We start from the raw sequence: 22,618 nt of genomic DNA on the forward strand, positions 1-22,618 counted from the left end.
TCTTGTAATTGAGTAAAAGTAGAAGTACTCAGATCTTGTAATTGAGTAAAAGTAGAAGTACTCAGATCTTGTAATTGAGTAAAAGCAGAAGTACTCAGATCTTGTACTTGAGTAAAAATAGAAATACTCAGATCTTGTTCTTGAGTAAAAGTAGAAATACTCAGATCTTGTACTTGAGTAAAAAGTAGAAATACTCAGATCTTGTACTTGAGTAAAAGTACTCAGATATTGCACTTGAGTAAAAGTACCAGAGTGTAGGAATACTCTGTTACAGTAAACCGTACTAGAGTACAGCCTCCCTTCAGCCTCCGGTCGAAGATAAATTAACACATTTTGACAAGATTGTTAAAAGTGTATTGTTAAATCAGATAAAGATCATTTATCAAACAGTAAACCTTTAGTTATGATTACTTTTTATTACTCGGTTCATTCATTTCAGTTATTCATTACTTTACATGTTTCTGTGTCGAGCTAAGGAGGCCGAGGTGCAACGTGCTTCAGCGTCCCACAACTCTTCCATCACGAGAAACAGTGAACGCTGCACGTCTCCTCAAGCTGCTGGATGTCCTCTAAACGCTGCATGTCTCCTCAAGCTGCTGGATGTCCTCTAAACGCTGCATGTCTCCTCAAGCTGCTGGATGTCCTCTAAACGCTGCATGTCTCCTCAAGCTGCTGGATGTCCTCTAAACGCTGCATGTCTCCTCAAGCTGCTGGATGTCCTCTAAACGCTGCACGTCTCCTCAAGCTGCTGGATGTCCTCTAAACGCTGCATGTCTCCTCAAGCTGCTGGATGTCCTCTAAACGCTGCACGTCTCCTCAAGCTGCTGGATGTCCTCTAAACGCTGCATGTCTCCTCAAGCTGCTGGATGTCCTCTAAACGCTGCATGTCTCCTCAAGCTGCTGGATGTCCTCTAAACGCTGCACGTCTCCTCAAGCTGCTGGATGTCCTCTAAACGCTGCATGTCTCCTCAAGCTGCTGGATGTCCTCTAAACGCTGCACGTCTCCTCAAGCTGCTGGATGTCCTCTAAACGCTGCATGTCTCCTCAAGCTGCTGGATGTCCTCTAAACGCTGCATGTCTCCTCAAGCTGCTGGATGTCCTCTAAACGCTGCATGTCTCCTCAAGCTGCTGAATGTCCTCTAAACGCTGCATGTCTCCTCATGCTGCTGGATGTCCTCTAAACGCTGCATGTCTCCTCAAGCTGCTGAATGTCCTCTAAACGCTGCATGTCTCCTCAAGCTGCTGGATGTCCTCTAAACGCTGCACGTCTCCTCAAGCTGCTGGATGTCCTCTAAACGCTGCATGTCTCCTCAAGCTGCTGAATGTCCTCTAAACGCTGCATGTCTCCTCATGCTGCTGGATGTCCTCTAAACGCTGCATGTCTCCTCAAGCTGCTGAATGTCCTCTAAACGCTGCATGTCTCCTCAAGCTGCTGGATGTCCTCTAAACGCTGCATGTCTCCTCAAGCTGCTGGATGTCCTCTAAACGCTGCATGTCTCCTCAAGCTGCTGAATGTCCTCTAAACGCTGCATGTCTCCTCAAGCTGCTGGATGTCCTCTAAACGCTGCATGTCTCCTCAAGCTGCTGGATGTCCTCTAAACGCCCCATGTCTCCTCAAGCTGCTGGATGTCCTCTAAACGCTGCATGTCTCCTCAAGCTGCTGAGTGTTCTCTAAACGCTGCATGTCTCCTCAAGCTGCTGGATGTCCTCTAAACGCCCCATGTCTCCTCAAGCTGCTGGATGTCCTCTAAACGCTGCACGTCTCCTCAAGCTGCTGGATGTCCTCTAAATGCTGCATGTCTCCTCAAGCTGCTGGATGTCCTCTAAACGCCCCATGTCTCCTCAAGCTGCTGGATGTCCTCTAAACGCTGCATGTCTCCTCAAGCTGCTGGATGTCCTCTAAACGCTGCATGTCTCCTCAAGCTGCTGGATGTCCTCTAAACGCCCCATGTCTCCTCAAGCTGCTGGATGTCCTCTAAACGCTGCATGTCTCCTCAAGCTGCTGGATGTCCTCTAAACGCTGCATGTCTCCTCAAGCTGCTGGATGTCCTCTAAACGCCCCATGTCTCCTCAAGCTGCTGGATGTCCTCTAAACGCTGCATGTCTCCTCAAGCTGCTGAATGTCCTCTAAACGCTGCATGTCTCCTCATGCTGCTGAATGTCCTCTAAACGCTGCCATGTCTCCTCAAGCTGCTGGATGTCCTCTAAACGCTGCATGTCTCCTCAAGCTGCTGGATGTCCTCTAAACGCTGCATGTCTCCTCAAGCTGCTGGATGTCCTCTAAACGCTGCACGTCTCCTCAAGCTGCTGGATGTCCTCTAAACGCCGCATGTCTCCTCAAGCTGCTGGATGTCCTCTAAACGCTGCATGTCTCCTCAAGCTGCTGGATGTCCTCTAAACGCCGCATGTCTCCTCAAGCTGCTGGATGTCCTCTAAACGCCGCATGTCTCCTCAAGCTGCTGAATGTCCTCTAAACGCTGCATGTCTCCTCAAGCTGCTGGATGTCCTCTAAACGCTGCATGTCTCCTCAAGCTGCTGAATGTCCTCTAAACGCTGCATGTCTCCTCAAGCTGCTGAATGTCCTCTAAACGCTGCATGTCTCCTCAAGCTGCTGGATGTCCTCTAAACGCTGCATGTCTCCTCAAGCTGCTGAATGTCCTCTAAACGCTGCATGTCTCCTCAAGCTGCTGAATGTCCTCTAAACGCTGCACGTCTCCTCAAGCTGCTGGAGATGTTTCTTCATGTGGAACCTTTGGGTACTTACGTCTGCATCCTCTGAAGCTGCAGCGCGTTCCTCCTGATGGAAGAGCTTTGGTTCCTTGTAGCGTCGGCCACCGTAAAACACGGATACAAAATACGATACATTTGATTTTAGATTAAAAATAAAGATGTGGATTTTCCTGTCAGATATGAAATCGTCGGTCAGAGTGCACTCATTTCGGCGATGCCGTCGTAACCGTGGAAACCACACTTCCTGCCGGCGACCCTGCAGCCGAAGGTCAAAGCGTCCTGAAGACTGCCCCCTGCAGGTCATTAAATACAGAACACAGAATAAAGGTTATTTATGGACAGTGTAATGTCTCAAGTTGGACAGTGTAATGTCTCAAGTTGGACAGTGTAATGTCTCCTGTTGGACAGTGTAATGTCTCAAGTTGGACAGTGTAATGTCTCAAGTTGGACAGTGTAATGTCTCCAGTTGGACAGTGTAATGTCTCCTGTTGGACAGTGTAATGTCTCAAGTTGGACAGTGTAATGTCTCCAGTTGGACAGTGTAATGTCTCCTGTTGGACAGTGTAATGTCTCAAGTTGGACAGTGTAATGTCTCAAGTTGGACAGTGTAATGTCTCAAGTTGGACAGTGTAATGTCTCCAGTTGGACAGTGTAATGTCTCCTGTTGGACAGTGTAATGTCTCAAGTTGGACAGTGTAATGTCTCCTGTTGGACAGTGTAATGTCTCCAGTTGGACAGTGTAATGTCTCCCGTTGGACAGTGAATTGTCTCCAGTTGGACAGTGTAATGTCTCCTGTTAGACAGTGTAATGTCTCCAGTTGGACAGTGTAATGTCTCAAGTTGGACAGTGTAATGTCTCAAGTTGGACAGTGTAATGTCTCAAGTTGGACAGTGTAATGTCTCCTGTTGGACAGTGTAATGTCTCAAGTTGGACAGTGTAATGTCTCACAGTTGGACAGTGTAATGTCTCAAGTTGGACAGTGTAATGTCTCCAGTTGGACAGTGTAATGTCTCCTGTTGGACAGTGTAATGTCTCAAGTTGGACAGTGTAATGTCTCCAGTTGGACAGTGTAATGTCTCCTGTTGGACAGTGTAATGTCTCCTGTTGGACAGTGTAATGTCTCCAGTTGGACAGTGTAATGTCTCCCGTTGGACAGTGTAATGTCTCCAGTTGGACAGTGTAATGTCTCCTGTTGGACAGTGTAATGTCTCCAGTTGGACAGTGTAATGTCTCACAGTTGGACAGTGTAATGTCTCCAGTTGGACAGTGTAATGTCTCAAGTTGGACAGTGTAATGTCTCCTGTTGGACAGTGTAATGTCTCCAGTTGGACAGTGTAATGTCTCCTGTTGGACAGTGTAATGTCTCCAGTTGGACAGTGTAATGTCTCCTGTTGGACAGTGTAATGTCTCAAGTTGGACAGTGTAATGTCTCCAGTTGGACAGTGTAATGTCTCCTGTTGGACAGTGTAATGTCTCACAGTTGGACAGTGTAATGTCTCCAGTTGGACAGTATAATGTCTCACAGTTGGACAGTGTAATGTCTCCAGTTGGACAGTGTAATGTCTCCTGTTGGACAGTGTAATGTCTCAAGTTGGACAGTGTAATGTCTCCTGTTGGACAGTGTAATGTCTCAAGTTGGACAGTGTAATGTCTCCTGTTGGACAGTGTAATGTCTCCAGTTGGACAGTGTAATGTCTCCTGTTGGACAGTGTAATGTCTCAAGTTGGACAGTGTAATGTCTCCAGTTGGACAGTGTAATGTCTCACAGTTGGACAGTGTAATGTCTCCAGTTGGACAGTGTAATGTCTCAAGTTGGACAGTGTAATGTCTCACAGTTGGACAGTGTAGTGTCTCCTGTTGGTAAGTGTAATGTCTCCTGTGTAATGTCTCCAGTTGGACAGTGTAATGTCTCACAGTTGGACAGTGTAATGTCTCCTGTTGGACAGTGTAATGTCTCCAGTTGGACAGTGTAATGTCTCACAGTTGGACAGTGTAATGTCTCCTGTTGGACAGTGTAACGTCTCACAGTTGGACAGTGTAATGTCTCCAGTTGGACAGTGTAATGTCTCACAGTTGGAAAGTGTAATGTCTCACAGTTGGACAGTGTAATGTCTCCAGTTGGACAGTGTAATGTCTCACAGTTGGAAAGTGTAATATCTCCAGTTGGACAGTGTCATGTCTCCAGTTGGACAGTGTAATGTCTCCTGTTGGACAGTGTAACGTCTCACAGTTGGACAGTGTAATGTCTCCAGTTGGACAGTGTAATGTCTCCAGTTGGACAGTGTAATGTCTCACAGTTGGACAGTGTAATGTCTCCTGTTGGACAGTGTAATGTCTCACAGTTGGACAGTGTAATGTCTCCAGTTGGACAGTGTAATGTCTCACAGTTGGACAGTGTAATGTCTCCAGTTGGACAGTGTAATGTCTCAAGTTGGACAGTGTAATGTCTCCTGTTGGACAGTGTAATGTCTCACAGTTGGAAAGTGTAATGTCTCAAGTTGGACAGTGTAATGTCTCCTGTTGGACAGTGTAATGTCTCACAGTTGGACAGTGTAATGTCTCCAGTTGGACAGTGTAATGTCTCCTGTTGGACAGTGTAATGTCTCCAGTTGGACAGTGTAATGTCTCAAGTTGGACAGTGTAATGTCTCCTGTTGGACAGTGTAATGTCTCAAGTTGGACAGTGTAATGTCTCCAGTTGGACAGTGTAATGTCTCAAGTTGGACAGTGTAATGTCTCACAGTTGGACAGTGTAATGTCTCACAGTTGGAAAGTGTAATATCTCCAGTTGGACAGTGTAATGTCTCACCGTTGGACAGGGTGTAGATGACGGCAGAGTTGAAGGTGTCTCCGGCTCCGAGAGTATCGACGAGAGTTTCAGGAGGAAAAGCGCCTGAGTGAAGGACGACCCCGTCAGGACCCAAAGCATCGGCTCCCTCCTCGGCCCAGGCACAAACCAGGACAGCTCTGAGAGACAGACATGCTGTTTAAATCATGGTTTGAATTTAATTAGTGGACGTAGTCACATTGATGGGACCAAGTGGTTTGTGGACTATGGTTTTGAAACCTTCAGTTTGCCAAAACCAGAGGTGATACAAAGAGGTGAAGCTACTTTAAAGAGTCCTCTCCTGCTGATGTTCAGGTGTATATCAGTATGTAGTGTCTCTACTTTAAAGAGTCCTCTCCTGCTGATGTTCAGGTGTATATCAGTGTGTAGTGTCTCTACTTTAAAGAGTCCTCTCCTGCTGATGTTCAGGTGTATATCAGTGTGTAGTGTCTCTACTTTAAAGAGTCCTCTCCTGCTGATGTTCAGGTGTATATCAGTATGTAGTGTCTCTACTTTAAAGAGTCCTCTCCTGCTGATGTTCAGGTGTATATCAGTGTGTAGTGTCTCTACTTTAAAGAGTCCTCTCCTGCTGATGTTCAGGTGTATATCAGTATGTAGTGTCTCTACTTTAAAGAGTCCTCTCCTGCTGATGTTCAGGTGTATATCAGTGTGTAGTGTCTCTACTTTAAAGAGTCCTCTCCTGCTGATGTTCAGGTGTATATCAGTATGTAGTGTCTCTACTTTAAAGAGTCCTCTCCTGCTGATGTTCAGGTGTATATCAGTATGTAGTGTCTCTACTTTAAAGAGTCCTCTCCTGCTGATGTTCAGGTGTATATCAGTATGTAGTGTCTCTACTTTAAAGAGTCCTCTCCTGCTGATGTTCAGGTGTATATCAGTATGTAGTGTCTCTACTTTAAAGAGTCCTCTCCTGCTGATGTTCAGGTGTATATCAGTATGTAGTGTCTCTACTTTAAAGAGTCCTCTCCTGCTGATGTTCAGGTGTATATCAGTATGTAGTGTCTCTACTTTAAAGAGTCCTCTCCTGCTGATGTTCAGGTGTATATCAGTATGTAGTGCCTCTACTTTAAAGAGTCCTCTCCTGCTGATGTTCAGGTGTATATCAGTATGTAGTGTATCTACTTTAAAGAGTCCTCTCCTGCTGATGTTCAGGTGTATATCAGTATGTAGTGTCTCTACTTTAAAGAGTCCTCTCCTGCTGATGTTCAGGTGTATATCAGTATGTAGTGTCTCTACTTTAAAGAGTCCTCTCCTGCTGATGTTCAGGTGTATATCAGTATGTAGTGTCTCTACTTTAAAGAGTCCTCTCCTGCTGATGTTCAGGTGTATATCAGTATGTAGTGTCTCTACTTTAAAGAGTCCTCTCCTGCTGATGTTCAGGTGTATATCAGTATGTAGTGTCTCTACTTTAAAGAGTCCTCTCCTGCTGATGTTCAGGTGTATATCAGTATGTAGTGTCTCTACTTTAAAGAGTCCTCTCCTGCTGATGTTCAGGTGTATATCAGTATGTAGTGTCTCTACTTTAAAGAGTCCTCTCCTGCTGATGTTCAGGTGTATATCAGTATGTAGTGTCTCTACTTTAAAGAGTCCTCTCCTGCTGATGTTCAGGTGTATATCAGTATGTAGTGTCTCTACTTTAAAGAGTCCTCTCCTGCTGATGTTCAGGTGTATATCAGTATGTAGTGTCTCTACTTTAAAGAGTCCTCTCCTGCTGATGTTCAGGTGTATATCAGTATGTAGTGTCTCTACTTTAAAGAGTCCTCTCCTGCTGATGTTCAGGTGTATATCAGTATGTAGTGTCTCTACTTTAAAGAGTCCTCTCCTGCTGATGTTCAGGTGTATATCAGTATGTAGTGTATCTACTTTAAAGAGTCCTCTCCTGCTGATGTTCAGGTGTATATCAGTATGTAGTGTCTCTACTTTAAAGAGTCCTCTCCTGCTGATGTTCAGGTGTATATCAGTATGTAGTGTCTCTACTTTAAAGAGTCCTCTCCTGCTGATGTTCAGGTGTATATCAGTATGTAGTGTCTCTACTTTAAAGAGTCCTCTCCTGCTGATGTTGAGGTGTATATCAGTATGTAGTGTCTCTACTTTAAAGAGTCCTCTCCTGCTGATGTTCAGGTGTATATCAGTATGTAGTGTCTCTACTTTAAAGAGTCCTCTCCTGCTGATGTTCAGGTGTATATCAGTATGTAGTGTCTCTACTTTAAAGAGTCCTCTCCTGCTGATGTTCAGGTGTATATCAGTATGTAGTGTCTCTACTTTAAAGAGTCCTCTCCTGCTGATGTTCAGGTGTATATCAGTATGTAGTGTCTCTACTTTAAAGAGTCCTCTCCTGCTGATGTTGAGGTGTATATCAGTATGTAGTGTCTCTACTTTAAAGAGTCCTCTCCTGCTGATGTTCAGGTGTATATCAGTATGTAGTGTCTCTACTTTAAAGAGTCCTCTCCTGCTGATGTTCAGGTGTATATCAGTATGTAGTGTCTCTACTTTAAAGAGTCCTCTCCTGCTGATGTTCAGGTGTATATCAGTGTGTAGTGTCTCTACTTTAAAGAGTCCTCTCCTGCTGATGTTCAGGTGTATATCAGTATGTAGTGTCTCTACTTTAAAGAGTCCTCTCCTGCTGATGTTCAGGTGTATATCAGTAGTGTAGTGTCTCTACTTTAAAGAGTCCTCTCCTGCTGATGTTCAGGTGTATATCAGTATGTAGTGTCTCTACTTTAAAGAGTCCTCTCCTGCTGATGTTCAGGTGTGTATCAGTATGTAGTGTCTCTACTTTAAAGAGTCCTCTCCTGCTGATGTTCAGGTGTATATCAGTATGTAGTGTCTCTACTTTAAAGAGTCCTCTCCTGCTGATGTTCAGGTGTATATCAGTATGTAGTGTCTCTACTTTAAAGAGTCCTCTCCTGCTGATGTTCAGGTGTATATCAGTATGTAGTGTCTCTACTTTAAAGAGTCCTCTCCTGCTGATGTTCAGGTGTATATCAGTATGTAGTGTCTCTACTTTAAAGAGTCCTCTCCTGCTGATGTTCAGGTGTATATCAGTATGTAGTGTCTCTACTTTAAAGAGTCCTCTCCTGCTGATGTTGAGGTGTATATCAGTATGTAGTGTCTCTACTTTAAAGAGTCCTCTCCTGCTGATGTTCAGGTGTATATCAGTATGTAGTGTCTCTACTTTAAAGAGTCCTCTCCTGCTGATGTTCAGGTGTATATCAGTATGTAGTGTCTCTACTTTAAAGAGTCCTCTCCTGCTGATGTTCAGGTGTATATCAGTATGTAGTGTCTCTACTTTAAAGAGTCCTCTCCTGCTGATGTTCAGGTGTATATCAGTATGTAGTGTCTCTACTTTAAAGAGTCCTCTCCTGCTGATGTTCAGGTGTATATCAGTATGTAGTGTCTCTACTTTAAAGAGTCCTCTCCTGCTGATGTTCAGGTGTATATCAGTAGTGTAGTGTCTCTACTTTAAAGAGTCCTCTCCTGCTGATGTTCAGGTGTATATCAGTGTGTAGTGTCTCTACTTTAAAGAGTCCTCTCCTGCTGATGTTCAGGTGTATATCAGTATGTAGTGTCTCTACTTTAAAGAGTCCTCTCCTGCTGATGTTCAGGTGTATATCAGTATGTAGTGTCTCTACTTTAAAGGGTCCTCTCCTGCTGATGTTCAGGTGTATATCAGTATGTAGTGTCTCTACTTTAAAGAGTCCTCTCCTGCTGATGTTCAGGTGTATATCAGTATGTAGTGTCTCTACTTTAAAGAGTCCTCTCCTGCTGATGTTCAGGTGTATATCAGTATGTAGTGTATCTACTTTAAAGAGTCCTCTCCTGCTGATGTTCAGGTGTATATCAGTATGTAGTGTCTCTACTTTAAAGAGTCCTCTCCTGCTGGTGTTCAGGTGTATATCAGTATGTAGTGTATCTACTTTAAAGAGTCCTCTCCTGCTGATGTTCAGGTGTATATCAGTATGTAGTGTCTCTACTTTAAAGAGTCCTCTCCTGCTGATGTTCAGGTGTATATCAGTATGTAGTGTCTCTACTTTAAAGAGTCCTCTCCTGCTGATGTTCAGGTGTATATCAGTATGTAGTGTCTCTACTTTAAAGAGTCCTCTCCTGCTGATGTTGAGGTGTATATCAATATGTAGTGTCTCTACTTTAAAGAGTCCTCTCCTGCTGGTGTTCAGGTGTATATCAGTATGTAGTGTATCTACTTTAAAGAGTCCTCTCCTGCTGATGTTCAGGTGTATATCAGTATGTAGTGTCTCTACTTTAAAGAGTCCTCTCCTGCTGATGTTCAGGTGTATATCAGTATGTAGTGTCTCTACTTTAAAGAGTCCTCTCCTGCTGATGTTCAGGTGTATATCAGTATGTAGTGTCTCTACTTTAAAGAGTCCTCTCCTGCTGATGTTGAGGTGTATATCAGTATGTAGTGTCTCTACTTTAAAGAGTCCTCTCCTGCTGGTGTTCAGGTGTATATCAGTATGTAGTGTATCTACTTTAAAGAGTCCTCTCCTGCTGATGTTCAGGTGTATATCAGTATGTAGTGTCTCTACTTTAAAGAGTCCTCTCCTGCTGATGTTCAGGTGTATATCAGTATGTAGTGTCTCTACATTAAAGAGTCCTCTCCTGCTGATGTTCAGGTGTATATCAGTATGTAGTGTCTCTACTTTAAAGAGTCCTCTCCTGCTGATGTTGAGGTGTATATCAATATGTAGTGTCTCTACTTTAAAGAGTCCTCTCCTGCTGGTGTTCAGGTGTATATCAGTATGTAGTGTATCTACTTTAAAGAGTCCTCTCCTGCTGATGTTCAGGTGTATATCAGTATGTAGTGTCTCTACTTTAAAGAGTCCTCTCCTGCTGATGTTCAGGTGTATATCAGTATGTAGTGTCTCTACTTTAAAGAGTCCTCTCCTGCTGATGTTCAGGTGTATATCAGTATGTAGTGTCTCTACTTTAAAGAGTCCTCTCCTGCTGATGTTCAGGTGTATATCAGTATGTAGTGTCTCTACTTTAAAGAGTCCTCTCCTGCTGATGTTCAGGTGTATATCAGTACGTAGTGTCTCTACTTTAAAGAGTCCTCTCCTGCTGGTGTTCAGGTGTATATCAGTATGTAGTGTCTCTACTTTAAAGAGTCCTCTCCTGCTGATGTTCAGGTGTATATCAGTATGTAGTGTCTCTACTTTAAAGAGTCCTCTCCTGCTGATGTTCAGGTTTATATCAGTATGTGGTGTCTCTACTTTAAAGAGTCCTCTCCTGAAACATAAAGAACAAACTACAGGAAAGGGAACACCATAAAGGCAGAACAGGGCCTCTTTTAATCAAAAGCTGAACGGTGTTGTTTCTAAACAACTTTTCATGAAGTGAAAAATCTCAATGTAAAACTGGTCGATGGAAACATGAACGACACCTGCTGACCATTGACCTCCACTCACCCCTGTTTGACCCGGCTGTAGAGTCCTTTCAGAGCAGCTCCAGCCGACTGGAAACCGAAATGACGAGCCACGTCTTTACTGACAAACACCTGAAGAAAGGAAAACATAACTTATGTTATAAGAGATAATGTTAAGTCATGTCTGACGGTCTCCTCTCATGCAAAATGTACTTTTTTACATCTTTTATACATAAATATGTGTCCCTGTGTGTCCCCGGTGAGTCCCTGTGTGTCCCCCGTTTGTCCCCGGTGTGTCAGGAAACAAACCCCTCTCTCTTTTCCTCCGTACCCACATCTCTAAAAACGGGGAACAACGGAGCTGATCCAGATTTGCTGCGTCATGACGACATTACTAAAATGTGGGCGGGCTTTAGACCCACGGGCCAATCAGAAACGTTGCTGTCAGAAACAATGAGACGTGTTCTGGAAGTGATACGGTCTGTGTTTACATTAGCATGCTAACACTCAGAGCTAACCTGTGCTGGAGAGAGAGTGTGTGAAGAAGCAGGAAATCAAAAGGAAGTCACCTTGTGGTAAACCTGAGAGAGAGAGAGTTTGAGCTCCATCCTGTTTCAGAGAGGATCCTTGATGTGGTTTGGAACAGGATGTGGAGTTTAGTCAAAGCAGCATTTAGCTGAGTTTCTGCTGCTAGAGTTCTGAGCAGGCATTAGCTCCCCCTCCTCTTTTTTCAAGCTAAGGACCCAGAACCTGAAGTTCTCTAACAGACTGAAATATGAGGGATTTCTAAAATGCATGATCTGTTTGGTATTTTGAGCAAAACACTTCATAGACGTGTTTTTATATATTTGTATATATCTGAGACCCATAATATATGCCTAAAAACAGCATGATAGGAGAGCTTTACAGACTCGCACCAGGTCACCGTGAGGAAACAGCTGATACAAAGGCTCTCTGGTCTTCTCTATCTCCACGGAGAGCATGATCCTCTCCTGTGGAGGCAGCGGTCTGTTGAACAGCTCCACCTGCTGGATCATCTGCACCTGCTGCGCGGCGTTTCGGCCCTGCAGGCAAAGAGAGCGTTCAGTTCCGGTGTGTTCAATATGTGAGTCACAGTAAATACGTTCCGTCCCAGCTTAGTGTCCCCTGGTCTCCAGCTGTGTGTGTCACTCTTTAGTGTCCCCTGGTCTCCCAGCTGTGTGCGTCACTCTTTAGTGTCCCCTGGTCTCCCAGCTGTGTGCGTCACTCTCTAGTGTCCCCTGGTCTCCCAGCTGTGTGCGTCACTCTTTAGTGTCCCCTGGTCTCTCAGCTGTGTGCGTCACTCTTTAGTGTCCCCTGGTCTCCAGCTGTGTGCGTCACTCTTTAGTGTCCCCTGGTCTCCCAGCTGTGTGCGTCACTCTTTAGTGTCCCCTGGTCTCCCAGCTGTGTGCGTCACTCTTTAGTGTCCCCTGGTCTCCAGCTGTGTGCGTCACTCTTTAGTGTCCCCTGGTCTCTCAGCTGTGTGCGTCACTCTTTAGTGTCCCCTGGTCTCCAGCTGTGTGCGTCACTCTTTAGTGTCCCCTGGTCTCCCAGCTGTGTGCGTCACTCTTTAGTGTCCCCTGGTCTCCCAGCTGTGTGCGTCACTCTTTAGTGTCCCCTGGTCTCCCAGCTGTGTGCGTCACTCTTTAGTGTCCCCTGGTCTCCGCTGTGTTTTGATCTTCTTCAGCGTGTGGTTTCTGCAGCTTTTAGTAAACGCTGCATGTGTTGTTGCTGAAGATGTTTCTTTATGGGGAACATTTGTGTGTTTACATGCATCCTTTCTGAAGCCGCAGCACGTTTCTGTTCTGGGCCTCCTCACTAGGTCAGGTTAAATCATTCTTATCAGGTTTTGTTAAGTTCATTTATATTTATGAGGTAAATCAGGTTAAGATTAGTCAGGTGTTCCAGGTTTAATCTGGTACATCTGCCTGCTTCGGTTCCTCTGACTCATTCATATGTTTTCCTGTATTTTTTCATATATTAGTATTTCTATTATCTTTGCCCACCTCCCAGTGGATCCACTTGAACTGATGGAGGTCGACTTTGGAGAAATCTTCAGCGTTGACATCGGGAAGATTCCTGACGACCAGGAGGTCAGAGTTATTAAAGTCTTTCACATCTATCAGTCGTTAAACGTCCGACATGCTGAGGACAGTAAAGGCTTCATTTACACAGGAACTCCCAGTTTGACCAGCTCAGCTGCAACAGGAAGTTGTGTTACTGTGATGTCCCTTGTAGTTTATCCATTGATTTATAAGACTGAATTAAAATGAAATTAAAACATGACTAATTTCTCCAACAGTCACAATGAAACATAAAACATTGTTATTTTATTCCAAGGTGTAGGTGTGAAGAGTTCCCCCTCAAAGCCCTCTAGAAGACAGCTGTCCTCAGTCCTCTCCCGGTGTGAGGGTGCTGAGCTGTCATTTATCATTTCAGATTCTATTACTCTGATCGCTTTGAAAGGAAACTCCTCACAGACGGCAGATTAAAACCAATTTGATGAATTAACAGGTTGATTGATTAGAAACAGTTATTGAAGATGAATTAAACAGAAACCATTGCAGAGACTCAAACAGGAACCAGACCAGTTGATGGTTTAGTGATGAAGCACTTAAAGGACCCGGTCTGTGGCAGCCATGATAAGAGCTGTCGGATTCTCTAGATGATAGGAAAGGAGCTTCAATACTTCCTTTATAACCTCCTTTAGGAAACACTGGACCTTCCTTTAGGAAAGGAAAGGAGAAAATGCTGTTCCACAATACCCTGCAGCTGCAACATTTACCGTGACACAACATTCGTCCGTTAACGGAAACAACCGGTCGCGAACGAGAAATGATATCATGAAAGTTACGGTGCTTATTATCCCTAACCCGATTTTAAACATACATCGTAACTGGCTACAGGGCTTTTTTTCCTTCTTTTCAACACCATAATAATCAAAAGAAATATTAACGTTACTTTCTTACTGTAAAATTATTAAATAAAGTCACATGCCTGTCGGTTGTCTTCAATAATGACCGCCTCGCTGCACATGATCTCTTACATATATATATATATATAAATAATATACACACACTCTCTCTATATATATATATATATATATATATATACTGTATATATACTATATATATACAGTATATATAGTATATATATACTGTATATATACTATATATATATATAGAGAGAGAGACCATCTAAAAGTATGTTGAAATGTTTCTGAGTTTTTTTTATCCTCCAGGTAGATCAGGTTCATCGCCTGGCTCTGCAGTGGGTCAATATAAGAGAATCAGAATCAGGACTAGAATTAGATTCAGGACCAGGACCAGGATTAGGACCAGGACCAGACTCAGGATTAGGACCAATATAAGGATCAGGATTAGGACCAATATCAGGATCAGGATTAGGACCAGGACCGGGATCAAGTTTATTGCCAGGTACGTGTACATATACAAGGAATTTGATTTGTTGTCTGGTGGTGCGAACATAAACAATCTGAGAATTAGGTTCAGGTTTAGCATCAAGACCATGATCAAGATCAAGACCAGGATCTGCACCAGGACCATGATCAAGATCAGGATCAGGACTATAATTAGATTCAGGAACAGGACTAAGATTAGGACCAGGATCGGGATTAGGATCAGGACCAGGATCAGGATTAGGACCAGGACCAGAATCAGGATTAGGACCAAGATCAGGACCAGGATTAGGACCAGGACCAGAATCAGGATTAGGACCAAGATCAGGACCAGGATTAGGACCAGGACCAGAATCAGGATTAGGACCAGAATCAGGATTAGGACCAAGATCAGGACCAGGATTAGGACCAGGACCAGAATCAGGATTAGGACCAAGATCAGGACCAGGATTAGGACCAGGACCAGAATCAGGATTAGGACCAGGACCAGGATTAAATGGATTAAATTAATTTGAGAGAAAGCTGCGTGCCGCTCTTCAGATGGTCTTACGTGTCGGAGAGAATGACGGTTCGAGATCCGCTAGCCGGGCAAACAACACAACAGGCAGAAGGAGTTTGACCTTCGACCTGCAGCACGACCGCAGAGACGTCGACATCACGCCGCGAGAAGTCGGCCATGATGAAACTGACAGAAAACACACAGGAAACTGCTTGATATCAACTCCAAAATAAAAGCGTGAGCGGGCCGAAAACTGTATCCTCACTGGTGGAACAGGTGAGGATGAAGACCCTGATGATGACGATGATTTACCTGCAATAGAGATGGTTACACACACACACACACACACACACACACACACACACACACACACACCACACACACACACACACACACACACACACACACACACACACACACACACACACACACACACACACACACACACACACACACACACACACACACACACACACACACACACACACACACACACACACACACACACACCTGTTCATGTGCAGGATTGTGCGGCTTCCTGTGTTGATGTTGCTGATGACCACAGAAGCAGGAAGTTCACACAGAGCGCGCTCAGACACCAGAGACACATCGATGTGGAACTTCTGAAAGTCCTCCAAAATAAAACTACAGACAGGAAATGTTTTCACTGCTTTTCAGATCCTCCATGGACAGTAATACACACACATACATTCATACTTCATACACTGTGTTCTGATGACAGGTGGATGTGTCCTCGAGTAGTTCATGGATGGATGATGCATTGATGAATGTGATTATAGATGTAATGATGGATGTGGTGATGGAGGAACTGATGCATTGATGAATGTGGTTATAGATGTAATGATGGATGTGGTGATGGAGGTATTGATGCATTGATGAATGTGATTATAGATGTAATGATGGATGTGGTGATGGAGGTATTGATGCATTGATGAATGTGGTTATAGATGTAATGATGGATGTGGTGATGGAGGAACTGATGCATTGATGGATGTGATTATAGATGTAATGATGGATGTGGTGATGGAGGTATTGATGCATTGATGGATGTGGTTATAGATGTAATGATGGATGTGGTGATGGAGGTATTGATGCATTGATGAATGTGGTTATAGATGTAATGATGGATGTGGTGATGGAGGAACTGATGCATTGATGGATGTGATTATAGATGTAATGATGGATGTGGTGATGGAGGTATTGATGCATTGATGGATGTGGTTATAGATGTAATGATGGATGTGGTGATGGAGGTATTGATGCATTGATGGATGTGGTTATAGATGTAATGATGGATGTGGTGATGGAGGAACTGATGCAGTGATGAATGTGATTATAGATGTAATGATGGATGTGGTGATGGAGGAACTGATGCATTGATGAATGTGATTATAGATGTAATGATGGATGTGGTGATGGAGGTATTGATGCATTGATGAATGTGGTTATAGATGTAATGATGGATGTGGTGATGGAGGAACTGATGCATTGATGGATGTGATTATAGATGTAATGATGGATGTGGTGGATGGAGGAACTGATGCATTGATGGATGTGGTTATAGATGTAATGATGGATGTGGTGATGGAGGAACTGATGCATTGATGAATGTGATTATAGATGTAATGATGGATGTGGTGATGGAGGTACTGATGCATTGATGAATGTGGATTATAGATGTAATGATGGATGTGGTGATGGAGGAACTGATGCATTGATGATGTGGTTATAGATGTAATGATGGATGTGGTGATGGAGTGTAAGTGATGCATTGGATGAATGGTGGATGATAGATGTAATGATGGATGTGGTGGTGATGGAGGAACTTGATGCAGTGATGGATGTGGTTATAGATGTAATGATGGAAGTGGTGGTGATGGAGGAACTTGATGCATTGATGGATGTGGTATTAAGATGTAATGATGGATGTGGTGATGGAGGTATTGATGCATTGATGAATGTGATTATAGATGTAATGATGGATGTGGTGATGGAGGTATTGATGCATTGATGAATGTGGTTATAGATGTAATGATGGATGTGGTGATGGAGGTATTGATGCATTGATGAATGTGGTTATAGATGTAATGATGGATGTGGTGATGGAGGTATTGATGCATTGATGATGTGGTTATAGATGTAATGATGGATGTGGTGATGGAGGTACTGATGCATTGATGGATGTGGTTATAGATGTAATGATGGATGTGGTGATGGAGGTATTGATGCATTGATGATGTGGTTATAGATGTAATGATGGATGTGGTGATGGAGGTATTGATGCATTGATGAATGTGGTTATAGATGTAATGATGGATGTGGTGATGGAGGTATTGATGCATTGATGGATGTGGTTATAGATGTAATGATGGATGTGGTGATGGAGGAACTGATGCATTGATGGATGTGATTATAGATGTAATGATGGATGTGGTGATGGAGGTATTGATGCATTGATGGATGTGGTTATAGATGTAATGATGGATGTGGTGATGGAGGAACTGATGCATTGATGAATGTGGTTATAGATGTAATGATGGATGTGGTGATGGAGGAACTGATGCATTGATGAATGTGGTTATAGATGTAATGATGGATGTGGTGATGGAGGAACTGATGCATTGATGAATGTGGTTATAGATGTAATGATGGATGTGGTGATGGAGGTATTGATGCATTGATGAATGTGGTTATAGATGTAATGATGGATGTGGTGATGGAGGAACTGATGCATTGATGGATGTGGTTATAGATGTAATGATGGATGTGGTGATGGAGGAACTGATGCACTGATGAATGTGGTTATAGATGTAATGATGGATGTGGTGATGGAGGTTCTGATGCATTGATGAATGTGGTTATAGATGTAATGATGGATGTGGTGATGGAGGAACTGATGCATTGATGGATGTGGTTATAGATGTAATGATGGATGTGGTGATGGAGGAACTGATGCATTGATGGATGTGGTTATAGATGTAATGATGGATGTGGTGATGGAGGAACTGATGCACTGATGAATGTGGTTATAGATGTAATGATGGATGTGGTGATGGAGGTATTGATGCATTGATGAATGTGGTTATAGATGTAATGATGGATGTGGTGATGGAGGAACTGATGCATTGATGAATGTGGTTATAGATGTAATGATGGATGTGGTGATGGAGGAACTGATGCATTGATGAATGTGGTTATAGATGTAATGATGGATGTGGTGATGGAGGTATTGATGCATTGATGGATGTGATTATAGATGTAATGATGGATGTGGTGATGGAGGAACTGATGCATTGATGAATGTGGTTATAGATGTAATGATGGATGTGGTGATGAAGGAACTGATGCATTGATGGATGTGGTGATGGAGGTGATGATAGATGCATGGTTCGATGAGGGATGTCTTTGATGGATGATGGTTTCTGAACTTTAATTTAAACTACATATAAAGCATGTAATACAAAAAGTCAATTACGGAATCTCGCAATTGTTTTACGCTCAGTGTCCGAAAGAGAATTGCTTCTCAACTTATTCTTCCGATTATGGACTGTTGTGATGTTGTCTACCAAAATGCACATACATCAGATCTTGCTCCACTCAACACAGCCTACAACAGACGATGCAGATTTGTTCTTGGTTGTGCTTTTCGTACACATCACTGCACAATATATAACCAACTTACATGGCCTTCTTTAAATGTAAGAAGACACACGCATTGGCTCCAGCTGATATGTAAATGCATTTATCTTAACTATCCCCCTTAGTTAAAGCAGTATTTTGTACCTTACTCGCCAAATCATCAAGTTAGACAGTCTTCAGGTTTATTTCTCTGTCCTCTGCAAAACAATGGATTGGCAGAAGAGCGTTCATGTTCAAAGCTCCAACAGACTGGAACACTTTACCTGCTGCCGTTAGATCTCTGTCATCATTGGCTTTATTTAAACATGCATTGCTATCTCACTTTCAACTGGTCTGTACTTGTTATAACTGATATTGATGAAACTGATTTGCTCGACTGTCTCAAATTGTAATGATTGTATGCATTGCTTGAATTTTACAGACTGTATGTGGTTTGTCTTGTGTGTCATGTTTTGCATTTTGTCTTTTTGTTTATGTATGTCTGTAAGTTGTTGCTGTTGTCGGGACCCCCTTGGAAACGAGACGGTGCATCTCCAGGGGTTTATCCCAATCAATACAAATGTCTATATATGGTTGCATCAATCCATTGGTAATGAGTGGATAGATGTATCGATAGATTACATGTGGTGATGCATGTACCGATGGATGAATGATGGATGTAATGACGGATGAAGGTTGATGGTTGTATCAATCCATTGATAATGGATGGATGTATCAATGGATGAATTTATCAATGGATGTATCAATAAATGATGAATGGGTTGATGGATGGATGATGGATGGATGGTGGATGTGTTGATGGATGGATGGTGGATGTGTTGATGGATGGATGGTGGATGTATTGATGGATGGATGATGGATGTATTGGAGGGTGGATGTATTGATGGATGGATGGTGGATGTATTGGAGGGTGGATGTATTGATGGATGGATGGTGGATGTATTCATGGATGGTGGATGTATTGATGGATGGGGGGTGGATGGTGGATGTATTGATGGATGGATGATGGATGTATTGATGGATGGTGGATGTATTGATGGATGGATGATGGATGTATTGATGGATGGAGGGTGGATGGTGGATGTATTGATGGATGGATGATGGATGTATTGATGGATGGTGGATGTATTGATGGATGGATGATGGATGTATTGATGGATGGTGGATGGATGGTGGATGTGTTGATGGATGGAGGGTGGATGTATTGGAGGGTGGATGTATTGATGGATGGATGGTGGATGTATTGATGGATGGATGGTGGATGTGTTGATGGATGGAGGGTGGATGTGTTGATGGAGGGTGGATGATGGATGTATTGATGGATGGATGGTGGATGGTGGATGTATTGATGGATGGATGATGGATGTATGGATGGATGGTGGATGTATTGATGGATGGATGATGGATGTATTGGATGGTGGATGTATTGATGGATGGATGGTGGGTGTATTGGAGGGTGGATGTATTGATGGATGGATGGTGGATGTGTTGATGGATGGAGGGTGGATGTGTTGATGGATGGATGGTGGATGTATTGATTGATGGTGGATGTATTGATGGATGGGTGGTGGATGTATTGATGGATGGATGGTGGATGTGTTGATGGATGGAGGGTGGATGTGTTGATGGATGGATGATGGATGTATGGATGGATGGTGGATGTATTGATGGATGGATGATGGATGTATTGGATGGATGGAGGGTGGATGTATTGGAGGGTGGATGTATTGATGGATGGATGGTGGATGTGTTGATGGATGGAGGGTGGATGTGTTGATGGATGGATGGTGGATGTATTGATTGATGATGGATGTGTTGATGGATGGAGGGTGGATGTGTTGATGGATGGATGGTGGATGTATTGATTGATGGTGGATGTATTGATGGATGGATGGTGGATGTATTGATGGATGGATGGTGGATGTATTGATGGATGGATGGTGGATGTATTGATTGATGGTGGATGTATTGATGGATGGAGGGTGGATGTATTGGAGGGTGGATGGTGGATGTATTGATGGATGTATTGGATGGTGGATGTATTGATGGATGGATGATGGATGTATTGATGGATGGAGGGTGGATGTATTGGAGGGTGGATGGTGGATGTATTGATGGATGTATTGGATGGTGGATGGATGGTGGATGTATTGGATGGATGGTGGATGGATGTATTGGATGGTGGATGTATGGATGGATGGTGGATGTATTGGATGGATGGAGGGTGGATGTATGGATGGTGGATGTATTGGATGGATGGTGGATGGATGTATTGGATGGATGGTGGATGTATGGATGGATGGTGGATGTATTGGATGGATGGAGGGTGGATGTATTGATGGATGGATGGTGGATGTGTTGATGGTGGAATCGAAGGATGATGGCTGTGTCAATAGATTTATTAATGGATGATGGATGATTTGATGGACGTATAGATGGATGAATGTTGTATTGAAAGAAGTTTGATGGATGTATAGATGGATGGTTCCAATTAGTTTATTGATCAGTTGATTAATGTGTTAATGGTAATTTAATTGATCAGTACTCACTCTGCCACATATCCTGAGGACAGTGAGCCCATGAAGGCGCAAGGCGCTCCGAGCAGAGACAGCACTGTGCACGAGTTCGAAGCGTTTCCTCCTCGCTGCCAACGTTGTGACAAACACCTGCAGATCACATCAACAACCAACATCAGGAGGCTCATAAACATCAGATATGTGTGGAGTGATGAGTACTCTGTAGATTAAAAGACACTTTCTATTTCTCATTTTGTTAGAAAACTCTCAATGGTCCCCGACTTAATAATAATAATGCATTTTATTTATGGGCGCCTTTCAAAACTCTCAAGGACACCTTACAGAGCATAATTAAAGAAGAGCACACAGTAATACAAGACTTAAAAAATACTTAAAAACAACAATCAGTTTAGCAGAGATTAAGAAATGGAATACGCCAGTTTAAAAAGGTGTGTTTTCAGGCTGGATTTGAAGGTTGGGAGTGAGTCCATATTGCAGATGTCTTGTGGGAGAGAGTTCCAGAGACGGGGGCAGAGTGGCTGAAGGCTCGTGACCCCACGGTGATCAGGCGGGCAGAAGGTACAATGAGTTGGAAGGCAGAGGAGGATCGGAGAGTAAATCTTGACTTGAGCTTGAATATCAGGATCCATGTAATTGTGAGTGACCCTCTCCTGAATGGAAGGAGTCATCACCTACAGAGCATCAACTAGTTCCTGAACAGTGTACTTCACATGCTGATATCCAAGAGAGCTTGCTAACCTGCTGTCACTGCTAGTATTCCTCTGTGTGCATTAGCATGTGTGCTAACCTGCTGTCCCTGTTAGCATTCCTCTGTGAGCATTAGCATGTGTGCTAACCTGCTGTCCCTGTTAGCATTCCTCTGTGAGCATTAGCATGTGTGCTAACCTGCTGTCCCTGTTAGCATTCCTCTGTGAGCATTAGCATGTGTGCTAACCTGCTGTCCCTGTTAGCATTCCTCTGTGAGCATTAGCATGTGTGCTAACCTGCTGTCCCTGTTAGCATTCCTCTGTGAGCATTAGCATGTGTGCTAACCTGCTGTCTGTGTCCTCTTCTGGGTATTTCTCTACCACGTTGATAATGTCCAGACACACCAGACCAACACAAAGGATCTTCTTCTTCTTGTATTCCTCCATGTTGATACAGACACACAGCTACAGTCTGGACTTTGACACACACACACACACACACACACACGCACACACACACACATGCGCGCGCACACACACACACACACACACACACACACACGCACACACACACGCACGCACGCACGCACGCACACACACACACACACACACTAAATTGAATGTCATGCATTTAACTGACACCCTGAATCGTTCATTTAAATATTGATAAGACATGAACTGTTTGATTTAATACGCTTTATATATCATTTTACATATATTATTAAATGATTTACTCAGTTTCAGATTATTGTATTGGGATGTTTACCTGTTCTGTTTGTTTATGCCTTTTTACATTACATTGTTTTTTACTTGTGTTTGTTGGTATACAAAAAAATGAACAAAAT

At 43.3% G+C, this 22,618-nt stretch overlaps 1 protein-coding gene across 6 annotated transcripts; it reads right to left on the reverse strand.

Moving 5' to 3' along the window:
• Window positions 1–396: 396 nt before the first annotated feature.
• khk (ketohexokinase) lies at window positions 397–22,296 on the reverse strand. Of its 6 annotated transcripts, none has more exons than XM_034080053.2 (9): window positions 22,120–22,296; window positions 21,100–21,216; window positions 15,401–15,442; window positions 14,942–15,076; window positions 12,980–13,052; window positions 11,873–12,019; window positions 10,999–11,087; window positions 5,540–5,697; window positions 397–3,023 (listed from the first exon to the last, which is right to left on the reverse strand). In XM_034080053.2, exons 1-9 carry the CDS (start codon window positions 22,218–22,220, stop codon window positions 2,923–2,925), a joined length of 963 nt encoding a protein of 320 aa, XP_033935944.1. In that variant the 5' UTR covers window positions 22,221–22,296; the 3' UTR covers window positions 397–2,922. The 6 variants fall into 6 exon arrangements, with proteins under 6 accessions (XP_033935944.1, XP_033935943.1, XP_033935945.1 ...); XM_034080052.2 differs by having other exon boundaries at window positions 15,401–15,535; XM_034080054.2 differs by lacking the exon at window positions 15,401–15,442.
• Between the last annotated feature and the right edge of the window lie 322 nt (window positions 22,297–22,618).

Source organism: Pseudochaenichthys georgianus, unplaced genomic scaffold, assembly GCF_902827115.2.
Source record: "Pseudochaenichthys georgianus unplaced genomic scaffold, fPseGeo1.2 scaffold_853_arrow_ctg1, whole genome shotgun sequence".
Classification (NCBI taxonomy): Eukaryota; Metazoa; Chordata; class Actinopteri; order Perciformes; family Channichthyidae; genus Pseudochaenichthys; species Pseudochaenichthys georgianus.